The sequence below is a fragment of the Ranitomeya variabilis genome, chromosome 3 (assembly GCF_051348905.1).
Source record: "Ranitomeya variabilis isolate aRanVar5 chromosome 3, aRanVar5.hap1, whole genome shotgun sequence".
Lineage (NCBI taxonomy): Eukaryota > Metazoa > Chordata > Amphibia > Anura > Dendrobatidae > Ranitomeya > Ranitomeya variabilis.
The window spans coordinates 124383180-124408098 of record NC_135234.1 but is presented as its reverse complement, the minus strand read 5'-3'; the positions used below and the strand labels follow the sequence as shown (position 1 = coordinate 124408098).

Here is a 24919-nt window from a genome sequence, read left to right as displayed (position 1 = left end):
AGAAAATCTTGGACTCCCGTGTTTCCAGACGGAGACTTCAATATCTGGTGAAATGGAAGGGCTACGGTCAAGAGGATAATTCTTGGGTTACAGCTTCTGATGTTCATGCTTCTGATTTGGTCCGTGCCTTTCATAGGGCTCATCCAGATCGCCCTGGTGGTTCTTGTGAGGGTTCGGTGCCCCCTCCTTAAGGGGGGGGTACTGTTGTGATTCGGTTCGTGGGCTCCCCCGGTGGTCTCTTGTGGTACTGGTGTCCTGCAAGCTTTGCCTTCTCAGTTCACCTGTTCCTATCAGGATGTGGGAGTATCCTATTTAACCTTGCTCCTCAGTCATTCTAATGCTGGCCATCAATGTATCCAGAGTGATTCTGTTGCATGTTCCTGCTCCCAGTTTTCTGCTCAGCTAAGTTGGACACTTTAGTCCTTAAGTCTATTTTTGTATGTTTTGTCCAGTTTGCACTTATGTGAATCTCTGCAGCTGGAAGCTCTTGTTGGGCTGAAATTACCACTCCAGTGGCATGAGTTGTCACATGAGTTAAGGTAATTTCAGGATGGTGTTTTGAAGGGTTTTGCAGCTGACCGCGAAGTCCTCTGTTGTATCTTTCTGCTATTTAGTTAGCGGGCCTCTCTGTGCTAAATCTGCTTTCATACTACGTGTGTCTTTTCATCTGCTCTCACCGTTATTATATGTGGGGGGCTGCTATCTCCTGTGGGGACATTCTCTGGAGGCAAGCCAGGACTGTGTTTTCTTCTACCAGGGGTAGTTAGTTCTCCGGCTGGCGCGCGGCATCTAGAGACAACGCAGGAATGCCCCCTGGCTACTTCTAGTGTGGTGTGTAGGTTTAGCATCGCGGTCAGCTCTAGTTTCCATCACCCGAGAGCTTGCCCGTTTATTCTATGCTTCTGGTGTTTCCTTGCCATTGGAAACCATAACAGGTGTTCTGTGGATGTCTTTTGTTCTCTGGTATCAGCCATTACATCAGACGGCCAGAGCTTACTGCGTCTGCGCAGGACACCAGTACACAGCGCAGGCGCCGGATTTGAAACGATAACAGCGCTGAGGGGGCGGCGCCGAAAGCGCAGGAAGATGTGAGTGACGGCAGAGGAGCTGGCCAAGCTGGGGAGTGAGGACCCGCCTACCTAGCTAGAGACAGGAATTGTGGCTAAGTATAAAAACGCTTTATTTGGGGTATGCTTGAACCTAAAACTAAAAGAGCCACCTTGTTAGAATGCAGCATTACTGCTGCACAAGGTGGCTCTTTTAGTTTAAACGGCTGGAGGGGGGTGACAGCGGCCCTTTAAGTCAAATTTGTGAAAATGACACAAGAGGTTTCATAAATTTAGTACAACTTTTTTTTTCCTCTTTTGCTTTTTTGTGCCTTTTTGGAGGCACGCAATGTCTTCAACTGCGCAAAAACATTAAGGCCGGGGACACACACAACGTATAAAAAAACGGTCCGTTTTTCACGGACGAGAATCGCACAAATGTTTCCAAAACAGTGATCCGTGTGCAGTGCGAGGATGCGATTTCCTCGCATCAAATGATCCCTTTGACATCCGTGTGACATCCGTATGGCATCCGTATGCCGAGATTTTCTTGCAGGCTTGCAAAACCGACATCTAATGGATTTATGTTCTCAAATGTTCGTTAAAACATATATACAGTATACATATATATATGTCATTGAGACACACACATATATATATATATATATATATATATATATATATATATATATATATATATATATATTCTGTATATATATTTAATTCCGCACGAGATATGTTAAAAGCCGGTAATTCAATTGCCGGCTTTTCATTTCTCCTGCCTAAACCCGACATGATATGAGAAAATTGCGCGGGAGCCCACGCCAATTTTTTCCGCAATTTAACCCTTAAATGTAATAGCTACAGCGCTGAAATTTTGCACATACACACTACTAACATTAATAGTGTGGAATATGCAAAAAAAAGGGGGATATGAGATGGTTTACTGTATGTAAACCATGTCTCATATCCTGTCGGGTTTAGGCAGGAGAAATGAAAAGCCGGCAATTGAATTACCGGCTTTTCTCTAACACCGCTGCGTATTTCTCGCAATGCACACGCATGGTCCGTGTGTAATCCGATTTTTTCTCGCACCCATAGACTTGCATTGGCGAGTCTCGGCCGAGATACGCTGACAATCGCAGCCTGCTGCAAGTTCCCTCGGATCCGAAATACGGTGGAGAAAATATCGGATGATGGGAGCTGAACCATAGATTAACATTGGGCCGAGTGCTATGCGATTTTTTATCGCATAGCACTCGTCCGTATTACGGTCTAGTGTGACCCCGGCCTAACACAGATTTTGTACTCTGAGGCCACGTGCACATGTGTATTTTTTACATCAGTATCTGTAAGCCAAAACCAGGAGTGGGACAATCAGAGGAGAAGAACCCACTCCTGGTTTTGGCTGCCAAATACTGAGGAAAAAAATCACCGAATACTCAACGTGTGCACATGCTTAAGGCTACGATCCCATGATGATTTTTTTGGTGAATTTTTTCCGCCGCATACTTTAGAAAAAAAGGCAAGTACGGTAACCTATTTTACTTAATTTTTAATATTAGACGGCATAGGACCGTCCCGATCAGAGTCACCCTGTCGAGGTGGGATGGCTTTTTTTGATAAAAAACAGTATTATTAAGAATCCTGAGTTATTTAAATGCACTTTTACTTTTTACTTATTTAGTTATAGTGGGGGTTTTGCTCATTTTCTTTCTTGTAGGTGTTGTATATTTTACTTAATAGGTGCAAAACTAGTGCAGAAAATCTGCAACATCAAAAACTCACCAAAAGCTAATCGTGGGAACGTAGCCTGAAGCACCATTGTACAAACATTTTGCAGCATTTCAAAAAGTCACAAGTGATGAAATAATTGAAAATGAAAATTGTGCCCATGATGTCAAGCAAACCCCCAAAAAAGACATGTCTGAAAACACTAGAGTAAACGTAACGCAATATCAATAATGAATGTGGCATAAAATACTTAAAACTTTAATTAAAAAATAAAACAAAAGCAAAAAAGGAATAATGAATTAGGGCCACAGAGTTTACAAGAAATTAGTTCAAGCTTCCTCTTTGTTAATATGTTGTATAGATCTGTATGAAATAGTTAATGATGAATGTAATGGTTTACAAATTAATATGACAGTAAAATTAATTTCTTCATCTGCTGCATACAAACATTAAGAATCTTCATATTTTGCTAAAGGCAATTATTACAAATGCAGAACATTATGAAAATTTCACAAATGCTGCCACAAAGAAAAAACACAGGCTGCAGGAAGAATATTTCACATATTTATGGGTAATTCCGAGATTAAACTGGTATTTATCACAGTAATGATTACATTCCTTAACTATTATATTTCCTATTTCCACTTGATATACTGTATATATTTTTTTAATTTTCTAGATAAAATGCTATTTCAGCTTTATAATTAGAATTTTTGAAATTGAATTCTAATTTTAATTTCTTTTTTTCTTCTTAGATTTATCTGTGGATGAATATGAAATTGAAAAGGGCATTTAATGATATAGGCAATATGAAAGTGTAACAAGGGCAAGCTACAGAACTGATGCCACAGTAAAAGAAAGTACCAAATCTTGACCTTTTTTTTCAGACTTATTTGCAAAGTTTGGAACCGCTGTGAAAGTCGACAACATAAACGGGCTGAAGATTGAATATAAGCACCACATGCCAATTTAGGCTGTGGATTTTTAACGCAGGGCAATGATGATGATCTGGTAGAATCTCATCGATGCTGCTGCTACTATAATAAGATTTTCAGCATGGTAAATTCAAGCTGTAAATCCGCAGAGCATTTCCAACCATGGGCAACTAATGGCTTTTGGAAAGCTGGAGAGTCATGAGTTAAAGATCACCGCTCTAATATGACCATTCTAAGAGATGTATTTGGCCACAAGATGGTTCCATAACAGTTTGGTGCCATGTATAGCTGTAGCCACACTCCTTGGCACTGATTTATCAAAGCAATTACACAAAAAAATTGCGACTTTTGGCATTTTCATGGTAGTTTCGCCAAGCTCTGCCAAAATGGGCAGAGCTAGGGTGGGATGGGGGCATGACGCCAAAACTCAACTAATTCATGATGAGCTGTGGCTGGAGTAAGATTTCTGGTGAAGCAAAAGGGGGCGTATGCCACTTGACAGATGCGCCTTAATAATTAACAAACATGCACCTCTTAATGAATCTGTAGGATCTGACTCCAACACGCCCCCCCTTCCTCCCCATCTTGATGACTTGGGATCCTTTTTTTTTAGGCTATGTGCACACATCCGGAATTGCCGCAGAATTGGCATGCGTTTTCCCGCTAAACACTAGCGTTTTACAAGCGTAATTAGCTAGCAGAATGCTAGCGTTTTCCAAGCGATCTGTAGCATCACTTGGAAAACTGATTGACAGGTTGGTCACACTTGTCAAACATAGTGCTTGACAAGTGTGACCAACTTTTTACTATTGATGCTGCCTATGCAGCATCAATAGTAAACAGATCTAAAGTTAAAAATAATAAAAAAATAAAAAAATCGTGATATTCTCACCTTCCGGCGTCCCCAGCAGTCTTTCCGCTCCTCGCGATGCTCCTGTTCCCAGTAATGCATTGCAAGAATGACCTGTGATGACGTAGCGGTCTCGCTAGACCGCTAGGTCATCACAGGTCATTGCCGCCAGGCATTATTGGGAACAGGAGCATCACGAGGAGCGGGAACGCTGCGAGGGATGCCGGAAGGTGAGAATATCATGATTTATTATTTTAATTCCTTTTTTTTACAAATATTTGATTCCCAGGGCCAGGAGGAGAGTTGTAGGACAGTATGGGACAGTATGGATTATCTTCCCATCGGACAGGTGGGGAATATGGATGTTTATTATTTTTTGTCTTTTACAGGGGACATGGGCTTCGATGGATTATAATAATAGGCATAACGTTGAATATGACTTTCTTTTATAAATATGTAAAAGAGGGTGTTGAGCTTTATTTCAAATAAAGGACTTTATTCTTACTGTGTGTTTATTTAAAAACTTACTATGGGGTAACTAAGGAGGGGGGGGCAATATCCCTGGCACATTCCCAAGCTATTAATATCAACCCACAGCTGTCTATTTAGCCGTTGCTGGTTTGAATTTATAGGGGACCCCAAGTGATTTTTTTCTGGGGTCCCCCATAAACTCACCAGTAAAGGCTAAGCAAACAGCTGTGAGCTGTTATTAATAGTCTGGGAACCTTTTGGGATATTGTCCTCTTTACCAGATTATTAACATCAGCCGTGGACTTTCCCTCTGCTCGATAAGAAATTTATGTGGGAGTCCACACAATTTTTTTAATTCAATTCTTAATTTTACACAGGATGTACACTGTGAGTTCTGAATACAACCCCCATCATTGTCTCCTGGTCGCGCTAATCTCAGGGAGACCAGGCGATAATGATGAGAGCTGCTTTCAGCAGCTGGCACCTGGGATCAGCGCGAAACGTAATGCTTTTTCCCATTTGTGTCATCAGTGTGCGCCATGCATTTTGTCCGTGCTGCGCAATAAAAACTGACATGTATGCGGGTTTTTCACACGGACACACGGTCCGTGTGAAAAACCAGACATGAGCACACCACCATTGAATGCAATATGTGCGTATGTACTACGTATTTGCGGTCCTTAAAAAGCGGACTGCATACGTACATAAAAAAATGACTTGTGAAGGGGGCCTTACTCTGCGCCCTGCACATACTTGCTCTTTTATTTTGTTCAACTGCAGTATAGTGATTGATAGCAATAAAATGAAGCTATTTAAAATGCAAATGTACAATTCTACATAAGTCGATGGAAAAAATAAAAAAATCTCAAATCACTGATGGATGAACTGCAAGAAAGCTGCTTTCCTAAAGGGTTAAAAATTTGCATAGAATTTTGCATACATTAAAATTAAAGAAAAAGAACAAAAAAAAGCATTCACTCCTAGTATATGTTATTTTGCTCTCTAGTCCTTACTGAAATAACTCACAATGAAAATGATTCACCAGAAATGATCATACCTGTCAAGCCATTGGTCGTAGGTCATTTTAATTACAGTGAGTCTCAAGCTACCCCGTTACAATGATAGAGTAAAAAAGCTAATTGGAATTTTTCAGCGTCTCCGGCAGACATTTTCGAGAAACAACGGAATTGTAATGTTTCCCCCAGATTGTGGCAACAAGCTGCACTTTCCATGCATTCTGCTGACATATAATCAATTTACGCTGCCCCCTGCGAGGAAATGTCATTATCTAGACTACGCGATCATAAATCTCGCTGCGGCAGTGTGTGCATTTAACAGTCACTTTAACATGGACACGCACATTACTCTGAATAATATGTGTGCACTTTACAGACTAATCCATAGAATCTGTCCACATATACAATGGCTGTCAAATTAAGTGATCACTTATTTACCAATTTATTTCTGTGCCATTAAATCATTCCAATAGGCATGCTTCTTGTTATACTTGGCAATGTAGACAATCAACACCATGCTTCGTATCTTTGTGTCTTACATTGAAATCATCATCTTTACTATAGTTTCTGTTTTTTTAGGAAGAAAGCCACATTTGGGGATTTCTCCTCCCAGTTTTTCCTGTGTTTTTGCTTCTGTGTAAGGCTGCCAACACACTAGCAGTATTTGGTCAGTATTTTACATCAGTATTTGTAAGCCAAAACCAGGAGTGGGTGATAAATGCAGAAGTGGTGCATATGTTTCTATTATACTTTTCCTCTAAGGGCTCATTTCCACTTGCGAAAAAAAAAACGGTCCGTAATATGGACCGAAAAAAAGGGATGAAAAGTATGCGATTGTCATGTGAGTTCAATGCGATTTGTTAATCGCACCATACGTTTTACATCCGCATGTCATCCGTATGCAATCTGTTTTTTTTCTCAGCAACTATTTCTATACAGTCATTTACACTCAGGACCATTTACAGTGCTCTATGCCACAGAATGGTAAGGTATCCGTAAAAAACAGATGTCATACGCATGGTGCGAGTGCTGTGCGGTTTTTTTCTCGCACCCATTGACTTGTATTGGCGAGTCTCGTCCGAGAATCGCAGCAATACGCAGCATGCTGCGATTTTTTTTCTCAGTCCGATTTCGGCTGAGAAAAAAATCGCAAATGAAAAGACACCTATTGAATAACATTGGTCCGAGTGCAATCCGATTTTTTATTGGACTGCACTCGTCCGTTTTCCTCGCAAGTGGAAATGAGCCCTAATTGTTTCACTCCTGGTTTTGGCTTACAAACACTGATGTAAAATACTGACCAATACTGCTAGTGAGACGGCAGCCTAACTGTGAATAAGGATAAACAAAAATACAATACTACAAATAGTACGGGGGTTTTGCTGTTTTTTTAGTAATTTTTGGTGTGTGTTTTAGTTATTCAAACCACAGCATACTGTACATATGGTATTTTCTTTATACATTTTCCCCAAGTTATTTCTTTAAAACACATAAAAAATAAACAGCACATAAAGAACATTAGTAAAAACTCATGGAAAAAGCAAAATAAAGTGATTCCAGGAAGCCTTAAATGGGTTATCCAATATAAGCAATTCCTTTTTATGTTGCCAGGCCTAACCCAAGCGACAAGTGCAATTGCTACATAGTACTGGTGAAACCAGTGCTGTAATGATTTTCCTAAGGCCGGTGTCACACTCAGCGTATGAAAATACGGTCCGTATTTTACGGCCGTAATACGCAGATACACAGAAATGTTCCAAAAATAGTGATCCGTATGTCATCCGTAGTCAGGGTGTGTCAGCGTATTTTGCGCATGGCATCCTCCGTATGTAATCCGTATGGCATCCGTACTGCGATATTTTCTCGCAGGCTTGCAAAACCGACATCTAATGGATTTATGTGCTCAAATGTTCGTTAAAACATATATACAGTATGTATATATATATATATATGTCATTGAGACACATATATATATATTCTGTATTTATATTTAATTCAGCGCGAGATATGTGAAAAGCCGGTAATTCAATTGCCGGCTTTTCATTTCTCCTTCCCAAACCCGACATGATATGAGACATGGTTTACATACAGTAAACCATCTCATATCCCTTTTTTTTTGCATATTCCACACTACTAATGTTAGTAGTGTGTATGTGCAAAATGTGGACACTCTAGCTTGTAAAATAAAAGGGTTAATTGGCGGAAAAAATTGGCGTGGGCTCCTGCGCAATTTTCTCCGCCAGAGTGGTAAAGCCAGTGACTGAGGGCAGATATTAATAGCCTAGAGAGGGTCCATGGTTATTGGCCCCCCCCTGGCTACAAACATCTGCCCCCAGCCACCCCAGAAAAGGCACATCTGGAAGATGCGCCTATTCTGGCACTTGGCCTCTCTCTTCCCACTCCCGTGTAGCGGTGGGATATGGGGTAATGAAGGGTTAATGTCACCTTGCTATTGTAAGGTGACATTAAGCCAGATTAATAATGGAGAGGCGTCAATTATGACACCTATCCATTATTAATCCAATAGTACGAAATGGTTAATAAAACACACACACATTATTTAAAAGTATTTTAATGAAATAAAGACACAGGTTGTTGTAATATTTTATTATACTGGTAATCCACCTGATGACCCTCGTCCTGTAACAAAGGAAAAATAAAAACTCAACAATATCTCATACCTTCCGACGCTCAGGTCAAGTCCCACGAAGTAAATCCATCTGAAGGGGTTAAATCATTTTACAGCCAGGAGCTCTGCTAAAGCAGTGAATGAATGGAAAGCGGGGTGACCTGTAGTTACCTTGAGTCGCGGTGAGGCGCCCTCTGCTGGATGTCCTCATGAACTGGAGCCTGGTAAAAGTTCCCACGCTCGAGTTCATATGAGGACATCCAGCAGAGGGCGCCTCACCGCAACTCAAGGTAACTGCAGGTCATTCCCCTGCAATCCATTCATTCCCGGGGGTTTTACAGCCACGAGCACTGCTTTAGCACAGCTCCTGGCTGTAAAATGATTTAACCCCTTCAGATGGATTTACATCGTGGGACTGACGGAACGACGGAAGGTATGAGATATTGTTGAGTTTCTATATAATGCTCCATACAGTTCATTATGGCCACATAGATGCTCCATATAACAATGTGCCACATATAATGCTCCATGCAGTTAATTATGGCCCCATAAGATGCTTCATATAACAATGTGCCACATATTATGCTCCATGCAGTTCTTTATGGCCCCATAGACGCTCCTTATAACAATGTGCCACAAATAATGCTGCTGCAATAAAAAAAATTACATACTCACCTCTCGTCGCTGTTCCTCAGCGTCCCGTATCTCTGTACTGACTGTTCAGGCAGAGGGCGGCGCGCACACTAATACGTCATCGCGCCCTCTGACCTGAACAGTCACTGCAGAGGACGCAGAAGACGGAGCGGCGCCGATGCTGGAACGAGGGACTCACCTGCTCCCGGCGTGGTCCCTGGCAGCTTCTCCCGGACAGATGGTCTCCGGCACCGGCAGCTTCTTCCTGTATTGAGCGGTCACTGGTACCGCTCATTACAGTAATGAATATGCGGCTCCACCCCTATGGGAGTGGAGTCTATATTCATTACGTTAATGAGCGGTACCACGTGACCTCTGAACAGGGGAAGAAGGTGCCGGCGCCGGAGACCGTGGGACATGCAGGGACTGCGTCAGGAGTGCCAGGAGCAGGTGAGTACATGACCGTTGTCACTCCCACTCACCCGCCGACCCCCCCGCCTTCCATGACTCGAGTATAAGCCGAGAGGGGCACTTTCAGCCCATTTTTGGGGGGCTGAAAATCTCAGCTTATACTCGAGTATAAAAAGGGAGGGAAAGTTTGTGGAAACCACAAAAAATGCGACAGTACGATCTGAGATGTAAATATACCACAAGATCTTTATTGGAACATACAATGGGACTAATGGAGAACATGTGCAAAAAACATGCAAGAAAGTGCAACTGTGCAGAAAAATGATGAGGGTCTGGAAAGAAATCACCATAAATATTATTTCTATTGACATAAGTTATATGTACATAGCTAATGCATGGCAACAATGACAATAATGATCATCACCCCCAAGGAAACCTTGTATGAAAAACTATAGATATATGCAAAAAATGGTAGTATATATCAAAAGACCTAAAGATATGTCTGTCAAAAATGGTACTAGTATATATAACTCTTCACTCAATGGCAATGTCAAACTGTGATATTAGTTGCCAGCTGGCACATGAAAGACCAGCCTGTTTGAGATAGACACCTAATGGTGAGAGCTGATAGCACTTAGCCACGAGGGAGGGAGGTAGACTAAGGGGGAATGGTAGAAAGAATGTCCATGCACAATTACCTGGATGCTGGCAGGTGAAAGATCCCAGACCGCCCGTGAGTCCCGACACGCGTTTCGGAGACTAGCTCCTTCGTCAGGAGGAAATAATATTTATGGTGATTTCTTTCCAGACCGTCGTCATTTTTCTGCACAGTTGCACTTTCTTGCATGTTTTTTGCACATGTTCTCCATTAGTCCCATTGTATGTTCCAATAAAGATCTTGTGGTATATTTACATCTCAGATCGTACTGTCGCATTTTTTGTGGTTTCCACAAACTTTCCCTCCCCTTATGTACTGATGGCGATTGATCTCTAATAAGTCCACACCTTACAGATTACATTGTATCACATTAAACGGACGACATTATTAGTATAGTGATGCTGCTATATACCTTTTTCTCCCTCTTATTTTACTCGAGTATATATGGTACATCATTTTCAGAGCATCCAGCTCGGGCCATGTACACATTGCTTCTTTGCCACATGTCAATTGACCATTTTGTTAGAAGCACTGACAAAACAGGATTCAAGCAGAACCACCGACGAGCCCTTTGAGTTTAATGAAGCAGATGGAGTCAGTCAGTCAGGCCTCACCTGGAATACTGTGTCCAGTTCTGCACCACATTTTAAAAAAGACATTGAAAAACTGGAGCAAGTTCAGAAAAGAGCCAGCAGGATGGTGAGCAGACTGCAAACTATGTCCTATGAGGAATGGTTAAAGATTCTGGGAATGTTTAGAAACTGAAAGGGAGAAGATACAGATTAGATATTAGAAAAAAAAATTGATAGTAAGGGTGATCAATGAGTGGAACAGGCTGCCACAAGGTGGTGAGTTCTTCATCAATAGAAGTCTTCAAACAGAGGCTGGACAGACATCTGTCTGAGATGATTTACTGAATCCTGCCTTGAGCAGGTGGTTGAACATAATGACCCTGGAGGTCCCTCTAACATTCTATGATTCTATGACTCTGTGCTCTCTCTGGCCTCCGTTTCAGCACTTTGCCACTTCGGTCTAATTTCCATTCCCAGTTCTCTAGCATTTCAGGTACTTTATTATCTTAGCAATTGGATGGTGTTTCTCTGCAGTTTCAAGACTTATTGTTGTGAATTCTGTTGTGGGTTCTGCTCTTGGGCTCCGTCCGGTGGTTATAAGTGGTAGTGCTGCTGTTTGTCCTTCACAGCAGTCATCAGGTGCTTCCACTTTGGACGGGGCTATTTAGTCTGGCTTCACCCTTTAGTGAGTGCCAGTTTTCCATTGTTTTTCTGGAGGATTCACATCTCTGCTTGGTTTCTCCTGCTGGATTGTCCAAATCATCAAAGATAAGTCCTGGCTTTGTTTTTGCAGTCCACATGCGGTGGACTTTATAGTTCAGTGAATTGCTATGTTTTTTCTTGTCCAGCTTTGTCTGTGTAAGGATTTATTCAGCCAAGCTGGAAGCTCTGGAGTCGCAGAGTTACCCTCCATGCCTTTAGTTAGGTGTGGAGATTTTTGTATTCTCTGTGGTGGATTTTTGTAGTATTTTAATACTGACCGCACAGTACTCTGTCCTGTCTTTTCTTTCTAGGTAGCGTGGCCTCCTTTGCTAAATTCTGTTTTCAGTCTGCGTTTGTAATTTCTCTCTCCTCTCACAGTCAATATTTGTGGGGGCTGTCTTTCCTTTGGGGATTTTCTCTGAGGCAAGATAGTTTTCCTGTTTCTTTCTTTAGGGGTAATTAGTCCTCCGGCTGTGACGAGGTGTCGAGGGAGTGACAGGAACATCCCACGGCTACTTATAGTTGCGGTGTTAAGTTCAGGGTCTGCGGTCAGTATAGAGGCCACCTACTCCAGAGCTTGTCCATGCTGCTCCTGGGCCACCAGATCAGAACACTTATAGGGGGAGTTATTAAAGCTTTATATTTGTTTTCTACTGTTAAAAACATAGGATAATATTTTCAACTTTTCAAGCAAAAATGTTGACTTTTGCTGTTCTAGGCTACTTTCCTACGATGAGCTTTTGGTGAGTTTTTGACGCTGTTGAATATCTGTATAGTGTACATATAAAAACAACAACACAAGTGTGCACACCAGTGTTATTTTCTCAATACAGTCTTTATTTATTATACATTTTATAATTTTTTTTAAATTATATAATAATTTCCTGTGCGAAATTTATTTCCAAGTAGTTCTTTACAAGTGCAGTATAAGCAGAGCTGTTAAACACACTTTACAGCCCCAGATGCATTAAAGGGAATGCCAAACTAATGCCACCTATGCAAAGGCACTGTAATGCTGACTACATCCATACCTTTACTTCAGAAATATGAGTTTTTGATTTAGAGAAATTTATTGTTGACTTGTTATGCGAAAGAGCTGCAAGTGCAGCGGGGCAGACACTGCACATACAGTCCTTCTGTCTCTCTTCCCTATTCCCCACCTGCATGATTGATAGGTCACTCTTCTTTCAGTTACCTGCCAAGATCTAGTCATTCTCTGGGCTAGTGCATGAACAATATTGTCCTAATGAAGAAGACTATCAGTGTCTGCTGTGATCTGCATAGTTTGCAGATTGCTCCAAATATCAAAAGTCCTCTTCAGCAGGATGCCCGATATGGGAACGAGCAGCATAAGTTCAAAAGACAGCCAGTGTATTGCAAGCATGATCTACATAGTTTGACAAACACTTACAGTCGTCGTACTGTGCTTGCACCAATCTGGTGAATGATCGTGGTTGCACTAGACCTTGAGTGGGAGAGAAAAGTCCTTGAAAGATGAAAGATCAGTCAATCATTGAGAGGGAAATAGGGAAGAGAGGCAGCAGAGCTATAAGTGCAGTGCCCCCCCTGCTGCCCTTGTGGCTCATCTGCATAACCATTCAACACTACATTTCTCTAAATTGGAAATTTATATTTCTGAAATAAAGGTATGAAGGTCAGTGCCTTTACATAGATGGCATTAGTTTGAGGAATAAAAACCCGATGACAGGTTCTCTTTCAGCTGCTCACACTGTAGACACCATTGCAGTACTCATTACAGGATAAGTGAATATTTTACTATTTCAGTTACACAATTATGCTTCTACAACAATATTTCATGTATCAACACTTTTCCTACATGTTATTTTGTGATCCTTCACAATGGTGGCAACCTGCACTGGTAATGAAACATGAGCAATCCGATCATCCAGAATTTCAAAGGACATAGGTGGAAGAATTTGAAATAATTATTTATAACAATCTCCTTAATGAAAAAAAAATTGAAAATATTTTGAAACGCATTTTACCAAAAGACATCAAGGCAGTGTACAGAGTGATATTTCAATTACCTCTTCCGTGACCACGGACCACGGCTTCACTTGAGAGCAGGGCACTGCCATTAGATATGGTCTGGTTAGGTCTGTCTGGTGGTTTACTGCTCACGTCTTTCTTAACGTCTTTCTTTAGTTCCTGCATAAAAAAATAAAAATAATGTATAGAGAGAAGAAATGACAACTTTAGAAGTCACATCAAACAAAGGTCATTGTGCCCCCTGTAGTGCCTGCCTGTACAAGTGTCAAATAAAACAGCTAAAGCAAACATATTTATGGTATACCAAACGGCAGTAATTATACAATCTATTATTTCCATCTCCCGGATGGAAAAGTTATAAAGGTCTACAGCATACGGTAAGTATAGTCCATAAAATACACTATACAAGCAGAAATGAGTCAAAAAAAGTATAAATAGGTGGTGACGATATCTCCAGTATAATGAAATCTCATCTCATCGTGTATTATGTGATCCTCTTAAAGCACCACTGCAGTTTTTTTATGGCAGCGCTAGAGTGGTCCGACTTACTTAAGGTCCTTCTTCTGACCTTATACTTAAGAGCCGCCTTTATATTTTTCCATGCCACTCCAATCGGTCTCCAATAGTTTGTGGTCTGCCGCTCCAGAGTTTGCTGGGTGAGCGGGAGGTCACCTCTCAATGCAAGTTATGAAAGCCTCTTTCTGGTTCTCATACACTTACATTGAGGGCTTATGGCCAGTCAGGAGTTGGGGGTCACAAGATGGCAAAGCGGAACAGGGAGCGGAGCCAAAAGGAGCTGAGGAAGGCGGCTAGTAAGCATATTACTAGCAAAAATGGAAGCTGGAGGCATGAAGAGCCTTGGGATTCCAAAACAGTTTTTATTAATACCAACATGTTTCTGCACTGGACCGGCTCCTTTCTCAAGGTATAAAACCCATTATTATATCTTGAGAAAGGCGCCAGTTTAGAGTCCCAAGGCACTTAATTTTTGCAGTGCAGCTCCCCTAAACGTGTCAGAGTTCATTTTTGCCATTATACCTCTGGAAGAACCATTTCCTCCAGCCACCGAGCAGCAGCAGTGACTTTCCACACTTTTATAGGTCTTGAGCCTGCACACTACACCTTTAGGTGAGTGCTACCATCAATTATACCTATCCCTTACCAGACGGTATTCTCCTGTTTTGTGTGTGGCTCTGTCCCTCTCCAGAGCTTCTTAAGCATAAGACAAGGGTCAGTCAACTTAGATTAGTAGCACCACTCCAGCGCTGCAATAAAAACACACACTGGAGTGGTGCTTTAAATATTTACTAATTTAAATATTAAACATTACATATTAACTGGTCATCTTTCAAAAGAAGATGTTTCCTGGTAAAGTCCTCACAGAATATTGAAAGCGGGCTCTAAATTGTACTAAAATGACCTATTAAACATTTTTGCTTTTGATAACCCTATATATATATTTATATCCTGGTAATATACCATGGGCGGACATATCACTGCTGCAACCTGTGTGACCTCACTGGGGCCCAAGAGGCAAGGGTGCCCATTTCCACCTCCAAAGCAGATGGAACTGTGCATTATGATAAAATATCGGGCTCCAAAGGGCCCATATCTTGTTATTGCACAGGGGACTCTTCTGTCTGTGTCCATCAATATAATATACCATAAATGTAGATGATAGGAATATCCCTTCAATGGGGACAACCACCTTTGGTGAATTAACATTTAGGAGCTAGGAGTAAATGGCATAAATGCATGGCACTCTGAATATTTTGTGCAGAGACGGATCCATCATTCTACTCAGCACTGAAGGAGGTGATGTATAACACAGACTTTTTGTCCTGAGATTTTGGTCAACAACAAACTTGGCTCCATCTGTAGCTATGAGAATTGATTTATTTGACTACAATATCATAACATTGATCTTGAGTTAAAAGATTTATTGAGCATTTTATTTTTCTGAGTTCTAGGATGGACTTTTATAATCCTTAAGTAAATAAGAGAAACATTTGATTGGGACAAGCTCTTTTACATGCTAAAAACAAGGGCTCATACAGATGTCAGTTATTTTCTCACGGCCCAAGTTTCACAAGTGTTTTTGATCAGAATCACCAGAGTTTGGTCAGTGTCACTTTTCGCCGTCAGAGTTGTCAGAAGTTCTTCAGTTTTTCTGAGATGAAAAAAAAATTAAGGAGGTTTATCAAGCTTCTCATAACAAAAAGTTCAAAGAAAAGGGACATCAGATGGACGGCATCCCAATATTGTCCAATTTTTTTCACGGATCCACAGACTTGCATAGGTGAATTTGAGCTGACTGGGATCAATATTGGACAAATCTCCATGCTTTTGCGCAGACCACTCTGTGTGAGGAAAATATCTGAAATACTCCATAGACTATAACAGGCATGAGGTCTATCCATAAAAAACTTGGATATCACTTGGGCAAGAAAACTGACATATGAATGGGCCCTAATTCCCAAGACAGAAGACATTACAGCAAGATGACCCTGGAGAACGTGTCAAACTTTAATGTTCATCATCCTCCATGATGCATGCTAAATCTTAGTGATAAATACACTTGAAAAGGTTATCCCATCCTAAAAATGGGTATAATGGACAAGTGCTTGTAAAATCATTAAAGTTTGCACTGCTCCATTAATTCTACTTTTATCTCCTATTGTTTACTGCTCGTTTCCTACGTTACTGGCCACTGCTGCGCTTAGCATTGGTGGCAGAACATATACATTGCTTACAATCTGGTTTCTATTGATTGCACTGCACTAAAGTTTGTTGGGATCACTGGAGGAGACAGTTCGGGCCAACCCCAGAATGATGCCATTATTCCAAACTGTCAATTGAACAGGAGCCATCAGCCTCTGCAAGCAAAAAGCCGGGCACCAGGGCAGCAGTGCGCTCCTGAGAACAAAAAACGGGATAAACCCTTTCATAGCCTTTATTGCAGAACCTGAATGAATGGCATCTGCATTAATGTAGAAAGCACAAGGGAACCAGCATTACATGTGCCCACTGTTATATTAATTTAGCCTTTATATTAAAAGCTATGGAGAGAAACAAAAACAAGAAATTTAAATGCCAAAAATATAAAAATATTTTTTTTTATAAAGGAGTTAATTATATAAGATTTGTTTATAAATTTTATTTTAATGAGTATTATACAAAAGACTAATATGCGTTACAATCCTATACTGTATGCAAAAACCCAGACGACTAAGGCTACTTTCACACTAGCGTCGTACGACGCACGACGAATTGCGTCGTTGCACTTTTGCAGGATGCGTTTTTTCTACAAAACGACGCATAGCGACGTGCAGTGCATGACGCTAGTGTGAAAGTAACTGCAGCGCCCCCACCGCCGCAGGGCCGAGGGGTACCCGGTACCGGGCCTCTGAGTCTCTGCTCTGGGGTTGTCACGGTGGCTAGGCCCCGGTCCGTGACCCTGCCGTGGGGCGCGCAGTAAAACAAGTAGGGAAAGATGTGAATGGTGGTGATAACGGTGCAGTTGTGGGGTGCAGGTCGCGGTAAATAACGAGGACACCAGGTTGCAGTCTTTTTACCTCTTTACTGAAGATCTCTGGGTCCTCAGTCCAGAATACGGTTCACCAGGCTGCGCAAGTCCGGCCGGTCCAATGGCACCTCCAGAGTTCTCTTCACAGGTGGAAATCTGTGCCTTCCTGCTTGCGCTATGTGTTGTGGTCCTTCCCTGCTGTGCTTACGGAAAGTCCCCCACAACTGTTGTGTCTGTTTCTTAAGTTCCCTCACAACTCGATTAGATGATGTTCTGCTAATCCTCCGTCCCTCCCTGATGTTCTGGTTGGGACGGCACCCGTTTGACGGGTAGGCTCGGAGCTCTTCCGGGACCCTAGAGTCGCCCCTCTCCACAAGTTGCCCCCCAAGACTGCATAGGTGATTTAAGTTAGACAGCCCGCCTTAAACTGACTGTCCTGCCGCTGTTTGGAGTATTGCTTGAAGCTGAATGTTATGATACTCCCTCGGCGTTCCGGCCACCGGTAGTGCGCCTCAGTAGGATGTTGCCTCGGTCTTACAGCATGACTCCTACTGGTATTTCTCCTTTTGCGTGATCTCGTTTCTCACTCAGCACAATCTATCTCGCTTCTAATCCTTCCTTGGGCACCGCCGCTATGCTGAGCAGGCACGGTCCCGTTACGTTCGTTCAAGTTGCCAAGCCTCTGTCAGGATCCCACCCCTGACAGAGACCCTACTGTATCTTCCCCCACAACACCCTCTGCCACAAGGTGTTGCCTGGTTCCAACCCAGTCAGCTTTCTGATCTAACTTCCTGCCTGACCCCCAGTTTACCCACAATGGTGGGGAGTGGCCTAGTGAATAGCACCCTTAGCTCCCCCTGGAGGCCCGACTGTGAAATGTATTGGTGTCTGTGATACCTGGTCAGATGAACTCCTTCAGTGCCATCAGACGTACCATAGCTCCCCTTAGCGGCAGAGCCACAGTACTGCAACGACCAGGGCTCTGGGGCGCTGCATAACCTTAGTCAAGCATCCACACATAAAAAAGGAGAGGGAACTAGGAACAGTCACCTATAACCACATGACAAGATATTTCATGATTTACAGCAGCAAAATTCCCTTTGTCCTTTTTGGCTATGTTTATATAAAGTGACTCATAACCTTCACATTTACCATACGTCCTGTCTTGCACTTGCACAGCTTTGGAGTTCACCTGATTTGTACTGTTGTGTGTTTTTTTAACTAGTGTGACTTCTGCTTAGGTTACTTCTCTCATAAACCTAAAGAAAATATTATGGAATGTGAAAACAACGTCTTATTCAGGCAGAATTCTGCCTGGAAGTCACCTGAAAAAGCGCTGTGAAGCCACTGCAAACAATGAGTATGGTGCACAGCAATGTTATAACAACACTGCTGTGCACATGATCAGTGTTTTGTTACTTCTTTTGACTACTTCAGTGTTCAGAAACCGTTTTGCTGTAAAAAGTAGTATGCTCATTTTTCAAGTGGCTTCACAGTAGAACCTAGTTACAGTTTAAAATTATAAAAAATAGACTGAAGCGCCTAAATTGATGACAAAACGTCTAGCGAAGCCACTTCAGGAAAAACACTGAGCTTTTTCCTTCTCCTACAAAAACCTCAGCGCCAGCATCGGCATCTTAAAGCTGTCACTCTCACATAACCTAAAACTATAACTTCCGATTCCTGCTATCTGCGCAAACAGGATCACTTAGAGAGCATTATAATAATAATAATAATAATGTAATAAATATAAGTTTTATGTTTCTAGTCTCCACTAGTTGGTCAATATAATTTATTCAATCTGAATTGTTTTGATGTTAAACTTACCGTATTTTTTAGAACTATAAGACGCACCGGACCATAAGACGCACCCCAAATTTTCAGAAGGAAGATAGGGAAAAAAATGAATGCGTCAAATGGGGGTCTGTCTTACAGTCCAAATTCAGCTTACCAGGGGGGGATCGGCAGCACTGGTGGAGCAGGGTCACAGGGGGTGTTCGGTGGTCCGACGATCACATGACTCCCAGACTGGTGTGGCAAGTTCGGTGGTGCTCGGGCTCCGTCAACATTTTGTGAAAGACCGGAGCCCCCGCACATCCATTGCTGCAATGCGGTGGCCTATGGGAAATCCCATCCCAGGCTGATGTGGCAGGTTCGGCGGTGCTTGGTGGTAAGGGAGCTCTGCCAACATTTTGTGAAAACCTGGAGCCCCCGGACATTCCATTGCTGCGATGCGGTGGCCACCAGAGGCAGCGCATACGCAGACTGAAATCTCGTCATCGAGATCTCATCTCCCGTGATATCGTTGCTGAAATCTCAATGTGCGCATGCGCCACCTCCGGCGGCCATTTTCTTGGAGGCCACAGCATCGTCGCAAAAGAAGTGCGGTGGCTCTGGGCTTTCACAAAATGTCAGCAGAGCCCCCACACCACCAAGCACTGGCAAATACTGCCGCACCAGCCTGGGATGGGAGTGAGATCATCGCCCTGTATCATCGGACCACTGCAGAATCGCAAGACTCCTGCTGCCGCCACACTACTGGTAGTTACATTCTGACTGTAAGACCCACCCCCATTTTACCCCAAATATGGGTGGAAAAAAGTGCATCTTATAGTCCAAAATATAGTACTTAACTTACTTAGTTTACCTAAAGGTAAAAATGACACAATTAGCGTATTTTGTTTTTCATAAGACACAACGGATTATAAGACGCATCTCAAATTTTGGGGAGAAAAATAAGAAAAAATATTTTTTAATAAAATGGTGGTGCTTCTTATAATCCGTGTATTTTATTACTTACCAAAGGTGGCGGCTGCGGTGTAGCAGGATCCCAGGGTTGCTCCACTGCAGCTGGTAAGGTATATTCGAACTATAAGATGCATGCCCATTTTCCCCAAAAAATTTGGAGGGGAAAAAGTGTGTCTTATAATAAGAAAAATACTTTGCATTTTAGGCCCCTACATGGTTTTTACCTATTAGAACCCCTTTTGCAAGTATCACACCTGGTAAACGCTGTTTGTAGCCAGCCAAGAGTCTTTTAATTCTTGTTTGAAGAATTTTCATCCATTCTTCCAGTTCTGTGAGACTTCCGGGTCATATTCCATACACTGTTATTTTGAGGTCTAGCTACAGATTTCAATGATGTTCAGACCAGGGGACTGTAAGGGCCATTGTAAAACTTTCAGCTTACCCCTTTTGAGGTAGTCTATTATGGATTTTGATGTGTGTTTAGGATCATTATCCATTTGAAGAAGCCATCCTCTTTTCAACTTCAGCTATTTTACAGATGGTGTTATGTTTGCATAAAAAAGTGTTTACATTTCACTGAATCCATTCTTCACTTTATCAGTGAACTGTTCACTGTGCCATTGGCTGCAACACAACCCCGAAGCATGATTGATCCACTCCCATGCTTAATGGTTGGCAATATGTTCTCTTCATGAAATTCTGTTCCTTTTTTTCAACACACATATCTTTTAATCATTGTGGCTAAAGAGTTTTATTTTAACCTCATCGATCCACAGGACTTGTTTCCAAAATGTATCATACTTGTTTAGATGTTCTTTTGCCTACTTCTGACGCTGAAATTTATGGTGAGAATGCAGTAGAGGTTTTCTTCTGATGACTCTTCCATTAAGGTGTATATTTATATTTGTGCAGGTGTCTCTAAACAGTTGAATAATGTACTACAACTCCCATAGTCTGCTAAATCTTTTTGAAGGTCTACTGCAGTCAAGCAGGTTCTGATTTGCATCTCTAACAATCATATAAGCAATTCTCATTGAAATTTTGCTTGGTCTTCCAGACCTTTTGTGGCCCTCCACTGTACCTGTTAACTGCCATTTCTTAATTACATTTCAAACTGAGGAAAGGGCAACTTCAAAATGCTTTGCCATCTTCTTACTGCCTTCTCCTACTTTGTGGGCCTCCACCAATTTAATTTTCAAGTGCTAGGCAGCAGCTTAGAAGAATACATGGCTGCTGTTTTTTGGCAAAAGGTTAGAGGGGGTTAGGTTTCTATAAAGCTGGGAAATTTGCATGATATCGAACAAGTTATATCCCTAACAGGCTAATTTAGGTATCTCCAACTTTAAACTTTTGCAAAATTTCTCTTTTTACACTTTTAAAAATGTAAAATATGACAATTTTTTTTTGTTTGACTTAAATACAAATGAAATGTGTCATCTTTAACTTTAATCATCATCATTTAATTTTCAACTTGCTTAACTGTTTACAATAACAGTAATTTTGACGAGGGGTGCACAAACTTTTACATGCCACTGTATGTTCTATTCCACAAATTATGTAATATAAAAGCTTTATTTAACGTCTACCTTTAAATAAAGGTAAATTTTATATGCCTTATTTGAAAGGCTAAATTTTTTAGTTTTCACTTTCCTCGGACCTAGTGTGCGGAGACTAGCTGCTATGATTGTCTCCTGAACATTACAAACAGAAATATTTCCTCCTGTCTCTGTGTAGCAGAATGGAGGACATTACTGAGCATTTTAACTGTGGAACCTGGAAAAGCTGTGAAAACAAGCAAAATCTGTTTGTGTCTCTGTCTTTCAATCTGTTTCTCCCTAATTCTTTCCCCTTCTCTGGAAATAGTCTTAAAATAGGCAACTGTAACCTGATCCAACAGTGAACTAACAGTCTTATACGGTCTGGCCCAAAATTGTAGCAGTTGTTCAGAGTGTAAGTTCAGTTCAGCATGCATGGGGTAGGAGAAATGGCTTATAAATGGAGAAAGAAGCATATTTCTCTTATACAATATATTACAAAATTTCCTTTATATTTGATTGTATCATTAATTTCTGAAATATTTCTTTAAGTCTGACTTTGTTTGCATAAATGTAGTACCTTATAGAGTTCTCTGTAGAGTACAGTATGTGCAGGCAGTCGCCAGAGTATTCACTCAGTTGCTTCACGAAGAATGATCATGATAATAACCACTCCAGGGTTTCCTTGGCCACATTCTGACTACACTGTTTCTGGCCTCCGTCAATACACTTGCACTGAATGAGGCTGCGCCCATGCAGTCGGTACGTGATCACATGTATGCAAATCACATACTTGCGACCATGTGCCCGCCACTCCTGGAGAATCCTCACAGTGCGCCCAACGTAAGGATTCACAAGTCTGTAGTCACACAGAGTCACATACAGTCTCTGCAGACTTGTAGCTAAAGATCAAACCTCACCTTTAAACCCCAATTAAAAAATAAAAAAGTGCCTCAAACTGCCTATTTACATTTAATAAAAGAACGCAGGTCAGCTTTTAACCCCAATATCATCCTCACGTCATTCAAGGATGCAGGAAGATGAGATATTGGAACAGCTATACAGGAATGTCTCATTGGATGGATGGAGTAGCTTGTCATTTTCTTTGCATAGAATATAAAGCATAAAAAATTCTTCTGACACTTTTCCCGGTAGAGCAATTATTATGTTCAGTCAGCTAAAGAAAATATCCAGTGACCACCGGCTCACCAGTGTGCGAACTGCAACAAACAACTATCCAGATCAGATCCATATTCACCAGCCATGTAAGAATGATGGCAGGCTGGGATTTACTAATGGCACCCTAACTAGCGAATACAGATTTTGAGTTTCTATTAGTTGACAATAAAACAGATGAGTTATAAAAATAATGACTAAAACTAAAATGTCAAGGACTCTTAATTAAAGCAAACAGTTTTCAAGGAGAGAGCGTAGCGTAGACATGTAGGCGTCGTGGTCCGATGCATACGAGACATTATTTCACAAAATTTGACATTTCAATTTATTTGTATAATTACTATAATTGTGCAATATAATTATTTCTCAAGGACAGTAGATGGATTTCTAATGCTACTGTAAAACCTTCATTCAGCATGCATCCCCTAATTATTACCAGCTCCTTCAGTGAAATGTCAGTACCTGTAAAGAAATTGGAATTAGAATGTTAGAATTGGAAGGGACCTCCGGGGTCATCGTGTCCAACCCCCTGTCCAATGCAGGATTCACTAAACCATCTCAGACAGATGTTTGTCCAGCCTCTGTTTGAAGACTTCCATTGTAGGAGAACTCACCACCTTTCGTGGCAGCCTGTTCCACTCATTGATCGCCCTCACTATCAAAAAGTTTTTTTCTAATATCTAATCTGTATCTTCTCCCTTTCAGTTTTATCCCATTGCTTCTAGTCTTTCCTTGTCCTGACCAAGCTGTGTATGGTGAAAAATAAAACTTCTTCACCTAAATGTCAGATATGATGTCCTAAGGGCAATCATTATGTAGGCACAGTGATAACAGCTGCCCTCATGATATAGTGATCGGTGACTATAATAGCTCCATGTCCCCCCCTATTATTGGAAGCAAGTAGTAATAGTAGGGGGAGGATACATGGTCATTTTCTCCCTGTAGCTGCGATTCCACTAAAGCATGCAGAAATGATTTGAAAATGATTTACTTGCAGAGAAACCCTATATCTGCAAGTAAATAACATTTCTGGACATGACAGATTCCCTTTAAATTGTAAGTGATCGATGTCTATAACCAGAAATGATGCACAATAAAAATTAGATATAGAAAAAGTTACCTATAGATCACTTCTAAGTTGTGTTTATGTATGTTGTATTTAATTCTAAATTTCTTTTTTTTTTATTTCTACCATAAACCCTGCGCAATACATGATTTGTGAAAACGTCAGTAAAAGGCTTACTATTAGTAAGCTGTCATGCATAAGAGTATAAGAAAAAGAGCACCAGCAAAAAAAAGGAAATCAAGATCCAAATCTTTATTCCATCAAGTTAAAAATGAGGACATCCATTGTGCAAGATAATAAACATTTTTTTTATTGTTTTCCTGGCTGAAGCCCTTAGTTGTAAAATTATATTGATATTCTACGACTAAGGGCTTTGGCCAGAAACGTGGTAAAAAGAACATGGTTTTTATCATGTGCTAGGGATGTCTTAATTTTTAACTTGATGGAATAAAGATTTAGAATTTTAGTTCTTTTTTGGTGGATCCTCTTTTTCTTATATTTATTCCCGATGGTCAATGGTCATTGGATCAACGCATATATAATAAGAGCAACCAACGCATTCATATCACGCATTTTTGTACTCATGCTTAAGAGCAGTAGCTAAGGAAAAAACGTGGGGATATAGTGGGCGACCTGTACAGAAACAAAGCAGTGATGAATCCAGTAGATAGGAGAATTGTATTGTATAAAAAGGCAACGCGTTTCGAAAGCATGCTGCTTTCTTCCCCAGGTCATACACAGTGGACAGGTACCTCACAGATCATGGCCTAAAGTCTGTTAAATACAATCTATTGGCGCAAAAACATTCTCCTAGCCACTGGATTCATCTCTGCATTCTCTACTTACGGGGCGCCCACTATATCCCCACATTTTTTTTCTTTGCCTCTAGTCCTATCTATCTTGGGGAGGTGTGAAAATTCACTTTAATGCTTTCAGACTTCTAATATTCCTTTGTACTAATAAAGAATACAAACATCAATTAAAACAGCCTTAAAGGGAATCTGTCACCAGGATTGTATGTAATCTGAGAGCAGCAAGATGCAGGGACAGAGGGCCTTATATTAGCGACTTATCCCTTACTGGGCTGCTTGGTGTTCTTTTAATAATAATACTGCTTTATCTGCTGAATTACCTTTCTCTGAATTTCTTAGCCCTGAATGAACCCACCCACACCACTCATTAGCAGCATACTGTGTACACT

The 24919-nt window shown here is 41.2% G+C and overlaps 1 protein-coding gene across 1 annotated transcript in view; it reads right to left on the bottom strand.

Annotated features, from left to right (window-relative positions):
• SH3KBP1 (SH3 domain containing kinase binding protein 1) overlaps positions 1 to 24919 on the bottom strand; it is a 530500-nt gene that overhangs the window by 289088 nt on the left and 216493 nt on the right. The window contains exon 3 of the mRNA XM_077294639.1: positions 13706 to 13826. Coding sequence (XP_077150754.1) covers positions 13706 to 13826 — 121 coding nt within the window. The remainder of the gene's footprint in view (positions 1 to 13705; positions 13827 to 24919) is intronic.